The sequence below is a fragment of the Oncorhynchus clarkii genome, chromosome 12 (genome assembly GCF_045791955.1).
Source record: "Oncorhynchus clarkii lewisi isolate Uvic-CL-2024 chromosome 12, UVic_Ocla_1.0, whole genome shotgun sequence".
Taxonomy (NCBI): Eukaryota; Metazoa; Chordata; class Actinopteri; order Salmoniformes; family Salmonidae; genus Oncorhynchus; species Oncorhynchus clarkii.
The window spans coordinates 84,745,377-84,768,609 of record NC_092158.1 but is presented as its reverse complement, the minus strand read 5'-3'; the positions used below and the strand labels follow the sequence as shown (position 1 = coordinate 84,768,609).

General features: G+C 42.7%; 1 protein-coding gene across 5 annotated transcripts in view; it reads right to left on the bottom strand.

Annotated features, from left to right (window-relative positions):
- Nucleotides 1-23,233, bottom strand: part of LOC139421542 (adhesion G protein-coupled receptor E5-like) — a 78,660-nt gene that overhangs the window by 4,988 nt on the left and 50,439 nt on the right. The window contains exons 1-16 of one of the 5 annotated variants that reach the window (XM_071172542.1): nucleotides 16,426-16,824; nucleotides 8,342-8,419; nucleotides 6,428-6,610; nucleotides 5,036-5,188; nucleotides 4,663-4,884; nucleotides 4,218-4,346; nucleotides 3,998-4,041; nucleotides 3,790-3,894; nucleotides 2,813-2,966; nucleotides 2,441-2,560; nucleotides 2,092-2,282; nucleotides 1,711-1,872; nucleotides 1,034-1,228; nucleotides 465-682; nucleotides 255-321; nucleotides 65-156 (exon numbers count right to left, since the gene is read on the bottom strand). In XM_071172542.1, the coding sequence (XP_071028643.1) occupies nucleotides 65-156; nucleotides 255-321; nucleotides 465-682; nucleotides 1,034-1,228; nucleotides 1,711-1,872; nucleotides 2,092-2,282; nucleotides 2,441-2,560; nucleotides 2,813-2,966; nucleotides 3,790-3,894; nucleotides 3,998-4,041; nucleotides 4,218-4,346; nucleotides 4,663-4,884; nucleotides 5,036-5,188; nucleotides 6,428-6,610; nucleotides 8,342-8,419; nucleotides 16,426-16,456 (2,144 nt within the window). In that variant the 5' untranslated portion in view covers nucleotides 16,457-16,824. Of the gene's footprint in view, nucleotides 1-64; nucleotides 157-254; nucleotides 322-464; nucleotides 683-1,033; nucleotides 1,229-1,710; nucleotides 1,873-2,091; nucleotides 2,283-2,440; nucleotides 2,561-2,812; nucleotides 2,967-3,789; nucleotides 3,895-3,997; nucleotides 4,042-4,217; nucleotides 4,347-4,662; nucleotides 4,885-5,035; nucleotides 5,189-6,427; nucleotides 6,611-8,341; nucleotides 8,420-16,425; nucleotides 16,825-23,233 lie in introns of those variants that run through there. The other 4 variants (XM_071172544.1, XM_071172543.1, XM_071172545.1 and 1 more) reach the window with 4 other exon arrangements.

Sequence of the window (23,233 nt, the reverse complement as noted above, 5' to 3'; positions counted from 1 at the left end):
TGGTCCTTTGTTATGGGCTATAACTCAGCCTGTGTGAGAATTGTCCATTTCTTTGCCGGCTCACTTGATTTTGCGGAGTTTGTCAAGGTCAGGGTTCAGGCTGGAGAACTTCTGGGCCAACTTCCACACTGTGATGAGGAAGAAAAAAACATTCACCTAGGAGGGGAGAGGGAGATAAGTAGAACTCTAACATGACACAAAACATTGTAAGTAGGAGTGATGAAACTATTCCACCTTTCATCTGTGATACGCACCATGATGATGATACAGACAGGGCCAAAAAAGCTCCAGATGAATCCATCCTCAAGGTTGAGCCAGCAGCTAAAACACACAATGCACACATGAAGACACACGAATACCTGATCTCTATAGTACACAACAGAGAAGGACAGAGAGTCAGACAAATATATAGGGAATCCAGTCAGGAGATGATACTGTCAGGGATCAATGTAGTGGTCACTCACTGGCGCTCTGTTCCGTATCCTTTGGCGTTGGCGAGGGCAGAGATGGCGACGATGACAGCAGGAACGCCGTAGCCCCCCGCCATCATGTAGAGGGGCCTGAAGGTGGTGTTGAAGACCAGAACCACCATCCTGAAGAGCTGCACTCCCTCCAGACACATCCAGCAGAACGCCGACAGGAAGAAGAAGTGAAGCAGCCCAGCCACCACCGCACAACCAGCCTGAGGAAGAGAGGGATGAAGAGAAAGGAAATAAAGGGGTGAGGGTGAGAGTGATCGAGAAAACGAAATGACATATACTGTAGATAGTGATAAGGTTCACAATACAATAAGTTACCCACAACTGAACACACAATCGTTGCATACATTAACATTTCTTCCTACTAAAACATTGTTCTCACCACCCACATGGACAGAGTACGTACGCCATATGTAAATGTTACACACATTGTCACATCCTCTGACCTCCCACGCCTAGAAAAGCTCAGTGGAGTTTTCCTTATTCAATCTTGTTCCCGAGGGCAATTCTGCCTCGAGGGCAGAGCATATGTGATTGGTTGGATGCAAGCTTACCTGGCTCTCGGTGCGTGAGATGCCGACGAGGAAGATCAGGTTGGCGATGAAGAGGCTGAGGCAGAGGTGGAGGTGGATGGTATTGCGGGTGCTCCGGATGGAGCGGATCAGGGAGAAGGTGAGGATGCAGATGAAGAGACACAGCAGGGACAGGGACAGGCCCACCCAGGTGATCAGCTGCAGCTGGAATGTGTCCTGGAGGGAGGAATAGAGGCGAAGACACGTCACCATATAGTCACAGCAGTGGAGGCTGCTGAGGGGAGGATGGCTCATGATAAAGGCTGGAATGGAGTAAATGGAAACCATATGTTTGATGTATTTGATACCATTCCACTTATTCCACTCCATTACCACGAGCCCCAGTTAATGTGTCACCAACCTCCTGTGAGTCACAGTGACTGACACAACTTTCATGCATGTGTCTTATTATTATAGACAACATACCCCTGGAGAAATAATAATGGACCCCTATCTAGCCAGGCAAGACACAGAACTAATTTAAAACAAAAAAATCTTCATGGATTCACTGTTCTCAAATGAATGCAAGCTTTTTAAAAGCCAAACGATCTCCTATTGCACAATTACATAGAAAGTGAAATGAAACTATTAGAAAGGCATTGTTCCTGCTCTATCTTACAACAGAAGTACAGCCAGACTAAGAGAGAAATCCCCCTCACCTTGAACTCATAGAGAGCCATAAGAACAGCAAAGCTGCTGAGATGGTAGCAGGAGCACACAGTGTGGGTGGCATTGGACTGCACCAGGAAACAGCCTCGATCAGACCAGGTCCCTTCTCCCAACTCATCCCAGTACACACAGGTGTAGTTCCCTTCATCTGACTGGGAAACAACATTCATAATTACCATAGAAGAGAGGTAGAAAAACTATGTTACTCCAGGACACTTCACACAGTGACCATCCCAGAAAAAGCAAAGCAGGTTCACTCAGATGTCTGCATAGATCTTGAAATATATTGCAGCATATGAAGAAGATTTGATACTGCCACCTTCACATAGACCATAATAATGGGATAGAGGGGTAATGCTTCTGCTCCTCACCTCCTTCAAATGGGAGAAGGTGAATGTGACTGGCTCCTTGAGAAAGGATGTGTCCTTGTTACTCATGGTGGCCGTCACCACTTTGGAGTTGATCTGAAAGCTGTGGCCCTCCTGTGCCTGCAGCCCTGAGAAGGAACGGTTGGTGGATGTCTCCAGACCCTTATAGCTGAGCAGGGACACCGTTGCAAATCCTGAGAAAGCAAATGTTTAAGTCTAGGAGTTTGTACACTGTGTACATTCATTTCACATTATATCATTACATTATAAAGATAGGTTCTGATGATTGTGGTGGGATTATGATGGCAGTGTTGAAGCTGATCATGAAGATGAGGATGATGAAGATGGTAACCTGGGTAGGAGGTGTCTCCAGCAGCAGTCTCCCAGTGGCTGTCTAGCTGAGCGTGTGTAGAGGACAAGGTGAGGGGCCCCTGGGGTGAGGAGGCATTTCTCTGCACCAACAGCTCCACCTCTGGAAGCAAATACATTCACATCTTCACAAACAGGCCTACAGTAGGTGAGATGTTACAACTCTCAGAATGGTTATCTGCTAGAAAGGCAGACTTGTGCGCAGGAAATTATGCAATGAAATGTGACAAATGAACATATTCTACGAAGGAAGTTAGAACAACTTGTCTTCCGTTAGGTGGCTTCAAAAGCTAAAACAATCATGGCTGAGTTTATGTTGTCTGGACTCATGGCTGAGTTCAGGATGTTCTCCTACCGGTGTGAGTTTTGAACCTCCTGGTCTCGGGGTGTTTCAGCAGAGGTCCTATAATTCTCAGAGCAGTCTCTACCAGGTCCAGCAAGACACTCACTTCCTTGTTATTTTTCAGAGGCCCGCCAGACAGGAGCCTGTCTATAGCAGACAACAGAGTCTACAGAGACAGAGAGAGAGGTGGGGGAGGAGCGGTACATAGACACAGTCAGAGAGGCTGAAACTTGTATTTGTCACATGCACAAGAGCAGTGACATTCTTAACTTGCAAGCCCTACGCAACATTGCAGTATTCAATATCAAAATAGTAGAACTGATCAAATAAATCAATGAAATAAAACACAAGAAATAAGAGAAGAAGAAAAGAAGAAGAAGAATGTTATGTACAGCAGGGTCAGGGCCAATTCCGAAATGTACATCAAATCAAATGTATTTATACGGTCCATCAGCTGATATCTCAAAGTGCTGTACAGAAACCCAGCCTAAAACCCCAAACAGCAAACAATGCAGGTGTAGAAGCACGGTGGCTAGGAAAAACCCCCTATAAAGGCCAAAACCAAGGAAGAATCCTAAAGAGGAACCAGGCTATGACCAGTCCTCTTCTGGCTGTGCCGGGTACATGACTATATATTTGGCATACACTAACCACAATGCTATGTTTAGAAGTCATACAGCGAAAGGAGGCTAGTTTCCATTATAAGCTAGAAGTACCATCAGTCGTTGTTTCCCTGCATGTATCCTTTCCTTAATGTGTGTGGGCTGAGTTGGAACCTGCATATGTCAACCTCTATGATGGATGCCTGGGTTATAATGAGCCTCAAATATAAGTAAGAGGGCCTCAAATATAAGTAAGGGCCTCAAATATAAATAAGGGCCTCAAATATAAATAAGGGCCTCAAATATAAATAAGGGCCTCAAATATAAATAAGGGCCTCAAATATAAATAAGGGCCTCAAATATAAATATATACATAAGGAGTAGTACCTCTAGCAGGGCCTCTCCATCGACTTGTTCTGCTGTATTACTCTCACTCAACTCCAGACAACTGGTCCTCATCAGGGCTACAGCATCCTGCAGACCTGGGATGACCTGAGAATGAGGGATGAGTAGAGAGAGGAGAAAGTTAGTCTGTATGTTGTTCTGCAGATACCTGTAGGTGTGAATCATTACACTGTATACTCATGTGGCTTACCATCTTAAGATGCTTCTCGCTCGCAAACGTGTCACAGTTCAACTCTGTGGAAAGAGAAGAGATGAGTGAAAAAGGCATCTTAAATGAAACTATTGATGAAACTATTGATGACAATGAAATTAAGTGATGACAACTTGATCATGCAGTGGAAGTATTGCAATTCGAATGTTGAAACAGCTCCATCTCAATGAGAATGATGATCTATAAATGTGATTCTCACCAGTACATCTCCCCTGCGGGTCTCCGTAGTTGGTGAATCCTGCATGGCACGCACACCGATGGCCACCGTTGGTGGCATTATGGCACGTTCCATTCCCTCCACAGATAAACTTATTTATTTTACACAAGTCTACAAAGGAATGACAGAAAGCACAGGTGACATTTTCATAACATGTTCAGATCTACCTAAAACCGATCAATTCACATAATATCAATTACACATTCTGGTCATAAAGAAATTAGTATCTGGTGCTTCATGAGGAAGAGGAGAAATTGAACAAAATACATCAAGGGGTATAGATAAAAAATAAAAAATAAATCTTAAAATTCCCAGCTTTTCCCCAAATCCCAGTTGGAAGATTCCTGGAATTAGCAGGAAATCTGGAGGCCTCCAACCAGGATTTCTAGAAAACCCATCCAGGGTGATAATACAATTCCTCCCATACCTTTAGCACCTTGAGCATCCTCACTGTCTGTGGTTGCTGTCTGGTCTGTGGTGGCTTTCTGATCTGTTATTTCCTCACATGATTCTCTATTCCCTGTGAATTGAGCTTTGCCAGACTTCAGGCCAAACCCTGGATTGCAGACACAGGAGTAGTTGCCTGATGTGTTGACGCACTGTGCATGCTTCCCGCAAATTGTGATGTTGTCCACACACTCGTTTCTATCTACATGTGGGTAAAAACGACCATTAGGAAAAGGAAACTCTCACCATTTCATACAGGATGACATCCTGTATATGCCTGATATGCTCTCTGGTTGTACTGTACACATATTTTGATATTTAGTGTTAATCCCTAGTTTTCTTTGGCATCTTACCTTCACACGTGACTCCTTGGCCAAATATAAATCTTTCCACTCCAGTACTGGTGACAAACCCCTCATTGCAGATGCAGAAGTAGGACCCTAATGTATTGTTACACTCTGCATTGGGACCACAGGTGTCCTTATTCTCCAAACACTCGTTGATGTCTTGAGACACAGAGAAAGGAATAGTCAGTCACACCTCAAATGCAAACGTAGAATATACACTGAACAAAAATATAAACGCAACATGTAAAGTGTTGATCCCGTGTTTCATGAGCTGAAATGTTGTGTACACATTTGTTTACATCCTTGTTAGTGAGCATTTCTCCTTTGCCTAGATAATATGGCATATCAAGAAGCCGATTATACAGCATGATCATTACACAGGTGCACCTTGTACTGCGGACAATAAAAGGCCACTCCTAAATGTGCAGTTTTGTCACACAACACAATGCCACAGATTTCTCAAGTTTTGGGGGAGCGTGCAATTGACTTCAGGAATGTCCATCAGAGCTGTTGCCAGAGAATTTGTTTATTTCTCTACCAAAAGCCACCTCCAATGTTGTTTTAGAGAATTTGGCAGTACTTCAAACCGGCCTCGATCGCAGACCACATGTGTGGCGTTGTGTGGGCGAGTGGTTTGCTGATGTAAACATTGTGAACAGAGGTGGCGGTGGAGTTATTGTATGGGGAGGCATAAGCTACGGACAACGAACACAATTGCATTTCATCTATGACAATTTTAATGCACAGCGATACTGTGATGAGATCCAGAGACCCATTGACGTGCCATTCATCAGCCGCCCTCACCTCATGTTTCAGCATGATAATGCACAGCCCAATGTCGCAAGGATCTGTACACAATTCCTTGAAGCTGAAAATGTCCCAGTTCTTTCATGGCCTGCATATTCACCAGACATGTTGAGCATGTTTGGAATGCTCTGGATCGACATGTACAACAGTGTGTTCCAGTTCCCGTCAATATCCAGAAACATTCCACAGGCCACAATCAACAGCCTGATCAACTCTATGCAAAAGAGATGTGTTGTGCTGCATGAGGCAAATGGTGGTCACACCAGATACTGACTGGTTTTCTGATCCACAACCCTACCTTTTTGTTAAGGTATCTGTGACCAACAGATGCATATCTGTATTCCCAGTCATGTGAAATCCATAGATTAGAGCCTAATTTATTTATTTCAATTGACTGATTTCCTTATATAAACTGTAACTCCGTCAAATATTTTAAATTGTTGCATGTTGAGTTTATATTTTGTTCAGTACAGTATAGTCACTATAGCGAATAAGTGTATGGATTCCAAAATTGCAGCAGTGCTGTGATCTCTGGCCAGGACTGCAATGTATGTAAATGCTATAAGGTAACTAAAAAAGAGAGTTGTTTACCTATACATTTTTCAGGTGAGTCAGCTGTGAAGTTAATCCGCTGTGATGATGATCTGAACCCAAGACCACACTGACAGTAGAAGCTTCCATTGGTGTTGATGCATGCTGCATTCTCACCACAGATATGTGGTGTTTCAGTGTCATTGTTATAGTCCTCACTAGGAGGATTACACTCATTCTCATCTGGGGTCAAAGACAGAGGCATTGAGAAAGTGTGAAGAGAGGTAGAATGGTTGGGGAATGGGAATGGTCATTCAAAATGTAAGAGAGATATACAGTTGAAGTCGGAAGTTTAAATACACCTTAGCAAAATACATTTAAACTCAGTTTTTCACAATTCCTGACATTTAATCCAATTAAAAATTCCCTGTCTTAGGTCAGTTAGGATCACCACTTTATTTTAAGAATGTGAAATGTCAGAATAATAGTAGAGAATGATTTATTTCAGCTTTTATTTCTTACATCACATTCCCAGTGGGTCAGAAGTTTACATACACTCAATTATTATTTGGTAGAGTTGCCTTTAAAATTGTTTAACTTGGGTCAAATGTTTCGGGTAGCCTTCCACAAGCTTCCCACAATAAGTTGGGGGAATTTTGGCCCATTCCTCCTGACAGAGCTGGTGTAACTGAGTCAGGTTTGTAGGCCTCCTTGCTCGCTTTTTCAATTCTGCCCACAAATTTTCTATGGGATTGACATCAGGGATTTGTGATGGCCACTCCAATACCTTGACTTTGTTGTCCTTAAGCCACTTTGCCACAACTTTGGAAGTATGCTTGGGGTTATTGTCCATTTGGAAGACCCATTTACAACCAAGTTTTAACTTCCTGACTGATGTCTTGAGATGTTGCTTCATTATATCCACATAATTTTCCTACCTCATGATGCCATCTATTTTGTGAAGTGCACCAGTCCCTCCTGCAGCAAAGCACCCCCCCAGCATGATGCTGCCACCCCCGTGCTTCACGGTTGGGATGGTGATCTTCGGCTTGCAAGCCTCACCCTTTTTCCTCCAAACATAACGATGGTCATTATGGCCAAACAGTTCTATTTTTGTTTCATCAGACCAGAGGACATTTCTCCAAAAAGTACGATGTTTGTCCCCATGTGCAGTTGCAAACGGCAGTCTGGCTTTTTTATGGCGGTTTTGGAGCAGTGGCTTCTTCCATGCTGAGCGGCCTTTCAAGGTATGCCGATATAGGACTCATTTTTACTGTGGATATAGATACTTTTGTACCTGTTTCCTCCAGCCTCTTCACAAGGTCATTTGCTGTTGTTCTGGGATTGATTTGCATTTTTCACACCGAAGTACGTCCATCTCTAGGAGACAGAACGCGTCTCCTTCATGAGAAGTATGACGGCTACGTGGTCCCATGGTGTTTATACTTGCGTACTATTGTTTGTACAGAGTAACGTGGTACCTTCAGGCGTTTAGAAATTGCTCCCAAGGATGAACCAGATTTGTGGAGGTCTACAAGTTTTTTTCTGAGGTCTTGGATGATTTCTTTTGATTTTCCCATGATGTCAAGCAAAGAGGCACTGAGTTTGAAGGTAGGCCTTGAAATACATCCACAGGTACACCTTCAATTGACTCAAATCAGAAACTTCTAAAGCCATGACATAATTTTCTGGAATTTTCCAAGCTGTTTAAAGGCACATTCAACTTAGTGTATGTAAACTTCTGACCCACTGGAATTGTGATACAGTGAATTATAAGTGAAATAATCTGTCTGTAAACAATTGTTGGAAAAATTACTTGTCATGCACAAAGTAGATTGCCAAAACAATAGTTTGTTAACAAGGAATTTATGGAGTGGTTGAAAAATGAGTTTTAATGACTCCAACGTAAGTGTATGTAAACTTCCGACTTCAACTCTATATAGAAGATATAATACAAGACAGACATGTACATACCAATGCAAATTTTCCCATTTTTAGAGAATCCTTTAGGACAGCCTGATACATGTTCCATCAGCAGGGCAAGGTGAAGAGCTGCAGAGTAAGCAACAGGCAGATTCTACAATAAGTTGTCCCATTATCGTATGGTCAGTGCTATCCTGGATACTTGGAACATCCCTACCCTAAAGCCTAACCTTAACCTTAACCCTCACCTTACCCTAACCTTCACCCTTACCTTTTTACATTTCAAATTCAATATGGTAGGGACGTCCCAAGGATCCTGGATAGCACAGAACATTAATGGTATTGGGGGAGTGCCCTGAACATGTGTAATATTGACAAGTACATGACAAAACTACTTGTGTAGAACCAACCTTTGACTATGATTGTAAGGTTGTAACATGAATCAGTTGGAGAGGGTTCACACACAGACACTTGCAGCAATAATTTGTAAAGGTTTAAAAGGTTTATCTCTCTCTGTTTAAAAAGGTATACCCCCTATCTGGATTTCAGCAGATTGTTCCTACGGCAACTGTGCTCACAGGACATGCCCATAATAACCCCTGAATTGCACACGGCTGTCCGGAGGTTCACACCCATTTTTACCAGGAAGCCATCACCTGGCATGGGACTGTGTGATAATGACTGTAAACCTCCTCAGTCTGTATGATAGTACAGTGCCTTGCGAAAGTATTTGGCCCCCTTGAACTTTGCGACCTTTTGCCACATTTCAGGCTTCAAACATAAAGATATAAAACTGTATTTTTTTGTGAAGAATCAACAACAAGTGGGACACAATCATGAAGTGGAACGACATTTATTGGATATTTCAAACTTTTTTAACAAATCAAAAACTGAAAAATTGGGCGTGCAAAATTATTCAGCCCCCTTAAGTTAATACTTTGTTGCGCCACCTTTTGCTGCGATTAGAGCTGTAAGTCGCTTGGGGTATGTCTCTATCAGTTTTGCACATCGAGAGACTGACATTTTTTCCTATTCCTCCTTGCAAAACAGCTCGAGCTCAGTGAGGTTGGATGGAGAGCATTTGTGAACAGCAGTTTTCAGTTCTTTCCACAGATTCTCGATTGGATTCAGGTCTGGACTTTGACTTGGCCATTCTAACACCTGGATATGTTTATTTTTGAACCATTCCATTGTAGATTTTGCTTTATGTTTTGGATCATTGTCTTGTTGGAAGACAAATCTCCGTCCCAGTCTCAGGTCTTTTGCAGACTCCATCAGGTTTTCTTCCAGAATGGTCCTGTATTTGGCTCCATCCATCTTCCCATCAATTTTAACCATCTTCCCTGTCCCTGCTGAAGAAAAGCAGGCCCAAACCATGATGCTGCCACCACCATGTTTGACAGTGGGGATGGTGTGTTCAGCTGTGTTGCTTTTACGCCAAACATAACGTTTTGCATTGTTGCCAAAAAGTTCAATTTTGGTTTCATCTGACCAGAGCACCTTCTTCCACATGTTTGGTGTGTCTCCCAGGTGACTTGTGGCAAACTTTAAACAACACTTTTTATGGATATCTTTAAGAAATGGCTTTCTTCTTGCCACTCTTCCATAAAGGCCAGATTTGTGCAATATACGACTGATTGTTGTCCTATGGACAGAGTCTCCCACCTCAGCTGTAGATCTCTGCAGTTCATCCAGAGTGATCATGGGCCTCTTGGCTGCATCTCTGATCAGTCTTCTCCTTGTAAGAGCTGAAAGTTTAGAGGGACGGCCAGGTCTTGGTAGATTTGCAGTGGTCTGATACTCCTTCCATTTCAATATTATCGCTTGCACAGTGCTCCTTGGGATGTTTAAAGCTTGGGAAATCTTTTTGTATCCAAATCCGGCTTTAAACTTCTTCACAACAGTATCTCGGACCTGCCTGGTGTGTTCCTTGTTCTTCATGATGCTCTCTGCGCTTTTGACGGACCTCTGAGACTATCACAGTGCAGGTGCATTTATACGGAGACTTGATTACACACAGGTGAATTGTATTTATCATCATTAGTCATTTAGGTCAACATTGGATCATTCAGAGATCCTCACTGAACTTCTGGAGAGAGTTTGCTGCACTGAAAGTAAAGGGGCTGAATAATTTTGCACGCCCAATTTTTCAGTTTCTGATTTGTTAAAAAAGTTTGAAATATCCAATAAATGTCGTTCCACTTCATGATTGTGTCCCACTTGTTGTTGATTCTTCACAAAAAAATACAGTTTTATATCTTTATGTTTGAAGCCTGAAATGTGGCAAAAGGTCGCAAAGTTCAAGGGGGCCGAATACTTTCGCAAGGCACTGTAAATGGGTAGTCAGTCCATTGTGGTAATGGGTGGAGAGAAGAGGCAGCAGTAGTGTGGAATGTTGTGGTCACAGAGAGAGTCCTCTAAAATGACGTGTAGCCACTGTTTAAGTTCCACTTTTATGGTGCTGTCTGTTTCACTCTAACTAGTAAAAAATATTAAGAAAAAACGTTTTTTAAATAGTGTAACTTTTCATTGAGGAACCATCTGTCAAACAATGTTCTCTGATACAGTAGCTTTGTTCTCTCCCTTCACAACCCTCCATTTATCCTTTTCCACTCCATCTGCCAACCAGACTGACACTAACTTTCCAGTTGCTACCATTGAACTGAGTAGCAGAATGGATCTACCGTGTTTTCCCTCCACAGATAACTGTTTTGCCAGAGTGTGACAGTTGACATCATGGCTTGTCATTATTCTACCCTTAGTTGCCTCTCAAGGCTTATAATCTATTTCCCCTTGCATAGCTTTCAAGATGGCGCTGATAGACATGGTCGCCCTGTTCATGGCTCCGTTGTATGTTATTTCTCACCTTATTAGCTCAGAACGTCCTTTGCATTATTACATACAGCCAGAAATAACTTTAGAATATTAGAGCGGCGGTAACTTTGATCCTTTGTTTTTACCCCCCAAGGCAATTCCACTTATCCCAGTGACTGCTCTAAGATGCTGCTGGTGGAGGCGTTAATACCACCCACTGCTCCCGAGTATAGTACTCGCTAATGTTCAGTCCCTGGACAATAAAGTAGACAAGTTTAGGGCGAGGATCTCCTTCCATACTGTCCCCTTCCATACAGCCAGCTGTACATCGCGAAGACAGGAATAAAGAACTCTCCGGGAAAAAGAAAGGCAGAGATGTATGATTAACTACTCATGGTATGATTGTGGTAATGTACAGGAACTCAAGTCCTTTTGTTCACCCGACCTAGAATTCCTCACAATCAAATGCAGTCTGCATTACCTCCAGAGAGAATTCTCTATGGTCATCATCACAACCGTGTATATTCCCCCACAAGCTGATACCATGACGGCTTTCAAGGAACTACACTGGACTTTGTGCAGACTGGAAACCGCATATCCCGAGGACGCATTTATTGTAGCTGGGGACTTTAATAAAGTAAATCTGAGGAAAACACTACTGAAGTTTTATCAACACATCGTCTGCGTCACGCGAGCTTAAAAAACTCTCGACCATTGCTACTCTCCCTTCTGGGAAGGCTACAAGGCCCTCCCACGCCCAAATCAGATCACGCCTCCATCCTGCTCCTCCCTTCCTATAGGCAGAAACTAAAACAGGAAGTAGCCATGGTAAGGACTATTAAATGCTGGTGTGACCAATTGGAATCCATGCTTCAAGATTGTTTTGATCACGCGGACAGAGATATGTTCCGGGTTGCTTCTGTGAATAACACTGATGTATACACTGACACGGTGACTGAGTTCATTATGATGTGCATAGGGGATGTTGTTCCCACTGTGACTATTACGACTGTGGATAGATGGCACCATTCTTGCAAAACCACCGCATTTGACCATGCCAACGTGACTGGGAATATAGTTGAGTACAAACAGTCCAGTTATGCCCTCTGTTAAGGCATTCAAACAGGCAAAATGTCAGTACAGAGACAAAGTGAAGTTGCAATTGAACAGCTCAGACACGAGACCTATGTGGCAGGGACTCCAGACAATCACGGATTTTAAAGGGAAAACAAGACGTCTTGCTACCTGACAAGCGAAACACCTTTGCCCGCTTCTAGGGAATCACAGCGCCGTGGACTGTAAGCTCTCGTTCTCTGTGGCCTACGTGAGTAAGACATTTAAGCATGCTAACGCTCGCAAGGCTGCCGGCCCAGACGGCATCCCTAGCCGCATCCTCAGAGCATGCACAGACCAGCTGGCTGGAGTGTTTACGGACATATTCAACCTCTCCCTATCCCAGTCTGTTGTCCTCACTTGCTTCAAGATGTCCACAATTGTTCCTGTACCCAAGAAAGCGGAGGTAACTGAACTAAGTGACTATAGCCACGTTGCACTCACTTCTGACATCATGAAGTGCTTTGAGAGGCTAGTTAAGGATCATACCTTACCTGACAGCCTAGACCCACTGAATTTCGCATACCGCCTCAATAGATCCACGGATGATGCAATCACCATCCCACTGCACACTTCCTTATCCCATCTGGTCAATGACTTATGTAAGAATACTGTTCATTGACTACAGCTCAAGCTTCAACACCATAGTACCGTCCAAGCTCATCATTAAGCTCGGGGCCCTGGGTCTGAACCCCGCCCTGTGCAACTGTGTCCTGGACTTCCTGATGGGCCGCCCCCAGGTGGTGAAGGTAGGCAATAACACCTCCAGTGCACTGATCCTCAACACAGGGGCACTACAAGGGTGCGTGATCAGCCCCCTTGTGTACTCCCTGTTCACCCATGACTGCGTGGCCACGTCCGTCACGTTCGTTTGTAGATGACAAAACAGTGGTAGGCCTGATACCAACAATGACGAGACAGCCTACAGGGAAAGGGGTGAGGGCCCTGGGGGAGTGGTACCAGGAAAATAACCTGTCAATCAACTTCAACAAAACAAAGGAGCAGATTGTGGACAGCAGAGGGAGCATGCCCCCATCCACATCGACGGGACCGCAGTAAAGAAGGTGAATATCTTCAAGGTCCTTGGCGCACACATCACTGACAATCTGAAATGGTCCACCCACACAGACAGTGTGGTGACAAAGGCGCAACAGTGCCTCTTCAACCTCAGGAGGCTGAAGAAATTTGGCTTGGCCCATAAGACCCTTACAAACTTTTACAGATGCACCATTGAGCGCATCCTGTCGGCCTGTATCACCGCCTATTACGGCAACTGCACCGTCCGCAAAGACAGGGCTCTCCAGAGGATGGCGTGGTCTGCCCAATGCATTTTATTTTATTTGATACTTCTAAATTCTAAAGAATTTGACATAAAAGGTTTCAGCCATTGAGACACTAACTAACCAAATGCACCTAAAGAGGGATAGTTAGCTCACCTCAATTAGCCACCCCTTGCAACGTGTCATCAAAGACTTCCTGTCTTCTTCACAGCAGTGAGAAATCACACTGAATGTTAGCACCTTGCTGTGATGTCATGGCAACAAGGATATTTTTTTTCTCTCAGAAAGTGTATGTGTGTGCATACATGTGTGTGTTTTTGTGTTTGTGTGTGTACATGCACATGTGTGAGTTTCAAAGACCATATGGGTGAGGGGTGTGAGTGTTATCAGACTGTGGGGTGCTTCAGGGGAGATCACAGAGTATAGATTAGAGGTCGACCGATTAGGACCAAAAAAAGCCGATACCGATTAATCGGCCAATTTTACTTATTTGTAATAATGGCAATTACAACAATCCTGAATGAACACTTTTATTTTAATATGATATCATTTCGAAAACAAAATGTTTATTCTTTCAGTGAAATACGGAACCGTTCAGTATTTTATCTAACGGGTGGCATCCATAAGTCTAAATATTCCTGTTACATTGCACAACCTGATGACAACATTATGACAACCTTATGTCATAATTACGTAAAATCCTGGCCAATTAGTTCTCAACAAGCCATGCGGACCAAACTGTTGCATATACCCTGACTCTATGTACAATGAACGCAAGAGAAGTGACACAATGTTTCTAGTTTAATATTGCCTGCTAACTTGGATTTATTTTAACTAAATATGCAGGTTTAAAAATATATACTTCTGTGTATTGATTTTAAGAAAGGCATTGATGTTTATGGTTAGGTACGTTCGTGCAACGATAGTGCTTTTTTTGCAAATGCGCTTTTTTAAATCATCCCCTGTTTGGCGAAGTTGCCTGTCTTTGTTAGGAAGAAATGGTCTTCACACAGTTCGCAACGAGCCAGGCGGCCCAAACTGCTGCATATACCCTGACTCTGTTGTACAGAACGCAAGAGAAGTGACACAATTTCCCTAGTTCAAAGAAATTCATGATATCAGGTAATATTAACTAAATATGCAGGTTTAAAAATATATACCTGTGTATTGATTTTAAGAAAGGCGTTGATGTTTATGGTTAGGTACACATTGGTGCAATGACAGTGCTTTTTCTGCGAATGCGCTTGTTAAATCACCCGTTTGGTGAAGTAGGCTGTGATTCAATGATAAATTAACAGGCACCGCATCGTTAGTCAGCCTGCCACGCAGTCTCCTCGTGGAGTGCAATGTAATCGGCCATGATCGGTGTCCAAAAATGCAGAGTACCGATTGTTATGAAAACTTGAAATCGTCTCTAATTAATCGGCCATTCTGATTAATCAGACGGCCTCTATTATAGATACCACTGTTAATAAAGGCCAAAGAACAGAGTCTAGGATGAAGAATAGGGAGAGTGTCTCTCTCTGGCGGTCTCTCTGTCTACTGCTAATACCTCTGAATGTGCTCCTTCAGGCTTTTAGTCCTCAGATTCCCAAAAGTAATTCAGTGTTATGACAATGGTCTGTCCTTGAGGTTCCATTCAGTTCTGATGAGTGTCATTGTTTCGATATTAAGAGCTGTGTCCCTATTGCTCTGTCTTACTCAATGAACCAGTAAAAAGTATAAATGCTAATGCCGTAAAAGGGAGTCCACAAGGAAGCAAGACAGATCTATTAGCCACATGTAAAATAGTTGCAATAAACTGAACAACTCAACAATTTCAACAGGCTATTAACAGGATTTTAAATGGATTCCAACCGTTGCACACACAATGGCACGTGGTGTAAAGTAGTTAAGTAAAAAATACTTTAAAGTACTACTCAAGTAGAATTTTGGTGTATCTGTACTTCACTATGTATATTTTTGACTACTTTTACTTCACTGCATTCCCAAAGAAAATAATGTACTTTTTACTCCATACATTTTCCTTCACACCCTAAAGTACTCATTGCATTTTGAATGCTTAGCAGGACAGGAAAATGGTCCAATTTACACCCTTATGAAGAGAACATCCCTGGTCATCCCTACTGCCTGGCGGACTCACTAAGGACAAATGCTTTGTTTGTACATGATGTCTGAGTGTTGGAGTGTTCCCCTGGCTAACCATACATTTTTAAAACAAGAAAATTGTGCCGTCTGGTTTGCATAATATAAGGAATCTGAAAGGATATATACATTTACTTTTGATACTTAAGTACATTTAAAACCAAATACTTTTAGAGTTTTACTCAAGTAGTATTTTACTAGGTGACTTTCACTTTTACTTGAGTAATATTCTATAAACGTACCTTTAATTTTCCTTAAGTATGACAATTGGGTACTTTTTCCACCGCTGACTCCAACATTCCACTTTACTTAATAAAATTTTTCAGTTGTTCCTAAATGTAGTTTCAAATTATGTCTAATGCAATCTGAGAGTAGCCTGGTCCCAGATCTGTTTGTGTTTGGCATGTGACCATGACCATAGGGGTTGTAAAGACAGTAAGAACAGATCTTGGAGCAGGCTAAGCTGAGAGGTGTTCAACCCTGTAGTGACCTCCTTTGGGACTCCGATCATGATGAATTGCCAATGAATTTGCACGTTAGCATTTCAGGCAAATCCTAATTTAAGTCAAATTAACACTTAGTTATGCTTTGATATCAATGGGAGACTAAGTGAAAATTCAATTCAAGTTATGATTTGCCTCTTCAAGTCTTTTACTTTACTCTTCATCTAACCATCCCCGACCAAACATAAACACTGTCTGATTTAGTGCTTTCTCTAAAAAACACACAACCTTCTCCATGGTAACATGATTTCTGTGTAAACAGTTTACAAAAAGGACTCACCCAGAATCAGGAGATGCAGTCTGCCTGTCATGGTGAAGAATAATCTCACTATCTCTTCTATGAGAATCACAACGCACAAGATTAGACCAGGGCTGAAACTCTGCCCCTATCTGAACGGTCTATTCAAAAGTGTGATAAAGATCCGTCTTCTCTTCTTCTCAGGAGTTTCTCAGGGTTGTTTTACTGAAGAAAAATGGCACCCGTATCCATCAACTCAGTCAAGCTTCTGTCTAGTAGATTGAGTTCTGCTGACATCACCAGATGAGTGAGAAAATGACAAGTAGTCACTGTGCTCTCATCACTTGCCTAGAACTCTCTGTCTCTGACTCGCTCTCCTTCTCTTCCACCCTGTGTGTTTGACTGTGGTGGTCTGGGCTGTGTCTGGCTCACTGACATACTAAGAGGTTTCTGGGCAGAGCTTCAGTTGAGCCGCTGGTGTTGAGTCACGCCCCTGAGACAGTGAGGGGGGGAAATGAGGTTGGAGAACGAGGAGGGGGGTTTTTCAACTGCTGCTATTGATTTGTTTTTGTTGATCTCTGCTCTTTAGGGTTCCACGACAACAACACAACCTAAACTGGCCTCTCTCTCTCTTTCTCTCTCCAATTTAAGGGGCTTTATTGGCAAGGGGAACATTTGTACTCTCTGTTTAGGGCCAAATAGCATTCTAGTTTGCTCAGTTTTTTTTGTTAATTCTTTCCAATGTGTCAAGTAATTATATTTTTGTTGTCTCATGATTTGGTTGGGTCTAATTGTGTTGCTGTCCTGGGGCTCTGCAGGGTGTGATTGTGTTTGTGAACACACTCTCTCTCTTTTTCTCTCCCCAAAGGAATGGAGACATTTCAAATGTCATATTATAGATATATACTGTGCTCTATGTCTTTCTATCTACAACCTTGTTTTCCACTTCCTCCACTCTATCAGACTGTATGGTCTAAATTGAATCAGACATTAAGGAGTCTGGGTAGTGAGACTGTTCATTGTTATACAGAACACTGCTTGGACACACTCCCATAGGCTGTGGTTGTCTATTAATGGTGGTGATGACAAATATATGGTTCTCTCCTTTTCGTCTTTGAGCAGATGGCGTCTGTTCATACTGATAACAATGTAACAATGTAGTGTAATATACAAAGCTCCCAGTAGAATCCACTAACAATGGACATTAAAAACAAGTCATTTTCTTTCTGGGAACTGTGCGTAAATCAAATATTTTGGTTTAAAGTAAATGTTTTATTTTAAACTTTTATTTTAAATTTTTTTAAGTATAGGACAGCACAATTTAGCTTTTGAATGACAGAAAACAGAATAGTCATCCACACAAACCACAGGATTAGAATGTGTGGTTTATTTGGTCCACACAGAAAATGCACATTCAACATTTTACTCAAAGGAACAATATCATCATCGCTGTTGTGTCACAATCATAATCAATTTCTTTAGGATTTTAACTATTAATGCCACTATTCTATTTCTTAAACATTCGTTGTCATTCTATAACACATATTCAACAGTATATCAACTGTACTTCTGCTAGTCTTGCTAGTACAGTTATGATTTGTCTTAGAAGAGGAAGAAGGAGGGCTGAGTGCAACGTGGCGTTTCTGACAACGTTATAGAGACACAGTGTTCTTTTTGGTTATGGTGTTGTCAACACCTTAGTGGCACGCCTCACCACTGTAGACACTTCATTTGATGACAGGAAATGCGGTTGAGGAAATATAGATGAGCTTTGTAATTGACATAAATTCATTGAAAACCCAGACTAACACACGGTTATTTTAACAGTATTCCACTTTTCATGTAGCCTCATTTTGACCTACCTATAAGGACACAGTGCGTGACCCAGATGCAGACACGGGAGGCAGATGATTTGAGTCTCTGATACTTATTAGTTTCCAAGGGGCAGGCAAGAGAATGGTCGTGGACAGGCAAAGAGATCACAATAAGGTCAGAGTCCAGGAGGTACAGAGTGGCAGGCAGGCTCGAGGTCAGGGCAGGCAGTATGGTCAGGCAGGCGGGTTCAGAGTCAGGGCATGCAAGGGTCAAAACCGGGAGGACTAGCAAAAGAGAGAATAGAAAAAGCAGGAGCACGGGAAATACACGCTGGTTGACTTGACAAAACGAACTGGCACAGAGAGACAGGAAACACAGGGATAAATACACCGGGGAAGCGACACCTGGAGGGGATGGAGACAATCACAGATCAGGGTGTGACACATCCTAACCACCAATCAAGCAACATGATGGACTATTTTACATCTTATCCAGAGCAATTTACAATTTACGCAAAAAACAAATGATATAGATTTACCAATAATGGCTGGTGATGCCAAAAAGGCTTTTGACCTTCTTGTATGGCCTTTTCTATTCAAAACTTTAGAAGCTTTGAACTTTCCAGCAAAAATAATACATTTAAAAATATATATATTATATAAATGTCCTAAAGCAAAAAATGTACACAAATACTACATAATCGGATGAAACTGCATTAGAAAGGGGCACAAAACAGGGATGTCCTCTCATTGGCAGACGCCATCCTGATATCCTGACATCTTCCAGAGAGAGAGAGAGAGAGAGAAGGCCAGTTTAGGTTGTGTTGTTGTCATGGAACCCTAAAGGGCAGAGATCAACAAAATGACTAGGTAACAGGAAATGCATTTATTTCCATGACAGCATTAAAAGCAATTTTGGATTGACCAATGTAGATATTTTACGGAATCTTTTGGACATCAGAGTAATGTTGAGGGAATCCTATTTCTGTGAGAGAACTATATTTATATGATCTACAAAACCTTGCAGAGAGCCAATCCAACTATCCAATCTCTTTAAAAAGTAAACTAATGGAACCAAGACTTAAAAATAACTGATATTGCTACAAGATGGAGGAAATATTGGATACTAACTAATGCTAATGGGTCCTTACCTCCCATCTTATAACTCTTAGCTCCCAATAAATGTATATAGGGTCTGTTCATACAAGTCTAGCTCTGTCTAATTTGGGTCTTGGGGTGAGGACATTTGGGTGACGGGTGGGAACGGCCATCTGGAATAAGCCAGTGTTCCTCGCTCCTAAACAATAGCACAGGCATGGAGCTCTGGTGATCTGTGGACCTAGTGGTGACAGACAACTGGCATGGCATGGCCTTGACTAGATTCGTTCTGGTGCCCAGGGAGGAGCAGCAGTTTTACTGTACTGTGACCCTAGTGTGACTAGAATCTGACCTGGGCAAGACTTTAGTGGTGCCAACAATGGATCAAAGAATTCATCAAGATTCCTAGTGTGGGTCTGTTGTACGTACTGCCCGTAGGCGCCAAGGATTCTTATGGTAGTGATGAGTGAACTCTGGCTAAGTTACACTGTCAAATGATACTGTGAACTAATGCAGAGAAGATTAAACAGATGCAGTTTTGAGATATTTGAGCAGGTGGGGCATGGCATGGCCTTGACTAGATTCGTTCTGGTGCCCAGGGAGGAGCAGCATTTTTTGCTTTAGGACATTTATATAATATATATATTTTTAAATGTATTATTTTTGCTGGAAAGTTCAAAAAACATTTTGAAAAAACATTTTGATAACCTACCATTTATACCTTACAAAATAATCACTGCCAATAATTCATCTAGTGTAGCTCATTTCCCAACAACTTTCTTACAATACATAAAAACACAAAGAATCGCTTAGTGGGCAGATGTACTTCCTCACAGTCACAATGAGTATGTACACAAAGCCTGTAGTTCTTATACATAGGATTACAACAGTATTTAGCCTGCTGTACATGTTCTGGACCCTACTAGAAAAGAAGTGGAACACAGATGTATAAATAGTCCACCACAGACTGTATTCAGAGCTGACGTTAAAGCCAGTCAGTGAGACTGGGCTACAGTACCAAGGAAAATAAACATTTTCACTAAATACACAAAAACCCTAAATCATGTCAAATGTCATGTCAGATTAAAGTTCGCCCCTCTGTTTAACCCTTTGAGTTTACCCTTCTTGCTTCATCATATTACCCAAGACTTGGAAAAATGGGCACGTTCACCATAATAGCCTGACTGATTGTAATGCATAACCACTGGGCACAGGCATCAGTTCAACGTCTAGTTTGGATTTACATTTGGTTGAGCTGTCAACTATTGAATTGAATGTGAATTCAACGTGAAATCAACTACAAATTTCACCCTGTCATCGGTTAAAAGTTAGGTGAAAAAAATACAGAATTCCCTTACGTTGATGAATTTTTGAAAACCCAATCAGTTTTTTTTGGTTGAAATGACATGGAAACAGCGTTGATGCAACCAGTTTTTTGCACAGTGGGTAAGTGGTTTGTCACTGATCTTGGAGTGGTTTTTATGGGTCAATGTACATTCACTTCACAGACCAGTTTATTCTGTCCCAAAGTTCCTCCTCTAGCCATTCAACACACACAATTCCACACAGTCCCGTTATATGCTAGCGAGCCAATCACAGGCCAATGGATATGATCTTGGCACGGTTCCAGCTCATCCTGTTGTCTCCTCACCCCTTTTCCTGTTCCTGCAGATGATGAATAAATTAGACACATGTTTGGGCTTTATTTCGGATCTATTTGTTTTTTATTGAGTTTCTTTCTAAAGGCTCAAACAATCGAGACAGCCCTCAAACATGGGCTGCCTGTCTCAACTACTTCCTGACCTGGACCAGACCAGGGGCCTGACTGGAGCCGGCACAGCATCTGGAGAGGAAAGGGTTGTGTTCATTAGGGCACACCCCATGAAATCGTTTTGCAAACGGAAAATGAAAACAAGTGTTTTTGACCCACATAGTCACATAAAATATAAATAATATGACATACTGTTCAAATAACATAACATACGCAAACTGTTTTAGATTGAACAGAATCAATCAAAAGTCATTACAAGATAACAAAATGATCTAATATCTAGTGTAGATCATGTCTTCACAGCTCACTCTGTGACTTCCTTGCTCTCTTACTCTACGCCTTTTATAAAGCAGAATATATTTAACTCAACCCTGAAAACCACCCTCTCATAACCACATCCCCTTATAAAACACAAGCTGTTGCTCTGCAACCAATGAACTGTTGCGTTGCAAACATAAACAGAACTGTCAAGCATTACGGGGTGGCAGGGTAGCCTAGTGGTTAGAGCGTTGGACTAATAACCGGAAGGTTGCAAGTTCAAACCCCCGAGCTGACAAGGTTGTTGTTGTCTGTTCTGTTCTGTTCTGCCCCTGAACAAGCAGTTAACCCACTGTTCCTAGGCCTTCATTGAAAATAAGAATTTGTTCTTAACTGACTTGCCTAGTTCGAATCTCCGGAGCCCCTGGGGAGCCCACTGAATGCCGCTCGTTCCTCACCCAGTGTGATATTGTGTTTTCTCTCCAGCCCAACACTTACTCCAGGAGCACTGCTCGTATCGCCTACGTCATATCTCTCCTTTGAGACGCTACCTTTAACCCTCACTGTCTCTGGTAATCATAGCGAAACCATTTCTTTTTTGATTTTTCGTTCACCTTTTACACCTGTTGTTTTGGGCCATCCCTGGCTAGTTTGTCATAATCCTTCTATTAATTGGTCTAGTAATTCTATCCTCTCCTGGAACGTCTCTTGTCATGTGAAATGTTTAATGTCTGCTATCCCTCCTGTTTCCTCTGTCTCTTCTTCACAGGAGGAGCCTGGTGATTTGACAGGGGTGCCGGAGGAATATCACGATCTGCGCACGGTGTTCAGTCGGTCCAGGGCCACCTCTCTTCCTCCACACCGGTCGTATGATTGTAGTATTGATCTCCTTCCGGGAACCACTCCCCCCCGGGGTAGACTATACTCTCTGTCGGCTCCCGAACGTAAGGCTCTCGAAGATTATTTGTCTGTAGCTCTTGACGCCGGTACCATAGTCCCCTCCTCCTCTCCCGCCGGAGCAGGGTTTTTTTTTGTCAAGAAGAAGGACGGGTCTCTGCGTCCCTGCATAGATTATCGAGGGCTGAATGACATAACAGTGAAGAATCGTTATCCGCTTCCTCTTATGTCTTCAGCCTTCGAGATCCTGCAGGGAGCCAGGTTTTTCACTAAGTTGGACCTTCGTAACGCTTACCATCTCGTGCGCATCAGGGAGGGGGACGAGTGGAAGACGGCATTTAACACTCCGTTAGGGCACTTTGAATACCGGGTTCTTCCTTTCGGCCTCGCTAACGCTCCAGCTGTCTTTCAGGCATTAGTCAATGACGTCCTGAGAGACATGCTGAACATCTTTGTTTTCGTTTACCTTGACGATATCCTGATTTTTTCACCGTCACTCCAGATTCATGTTCAGCACGTTCGACGTGTCCTCCAGCGCCTTTTAGAGAATTGTCTTTTTGTGAAGGCTGAGAAGTGCACTTTTCATGCCTCCTCCGTCACATTTCTCGGTTCTGTTATTTCCGCTGAGGGCATTAAGATGGATCCCGCTAAGGTCCAAGCTGTCATTGATTGGCCCGTCCCTAAGTCACGCGTCGAGCTGCAGCGCTTTCTCGGCTTCGCGAACTTCTATCGTCGTTTCATCCGTAATTTCGGTCAGGTGGCAGCTCCTCTCACAGCCCTTACTTCTGTCAAGACGTGCTTTAAGTGGTCCGTTTCCGCCCAGGGAGCTTTCGATCTCCTCAAGAATCGTTTTACTTCCGCACCTATCCTTGTTACACCTGACGTCTCTAGACAGTTCGTTGTCGAGGTTGACGCGTCAGAGGTGGGCGTGGGAGCCATTCTTTCTCAGCGCTCCCTCTCTGACGACAAGGTCCACCCTTGCGCGTATTTTTCTCATCTCCTGTCGCCGTCG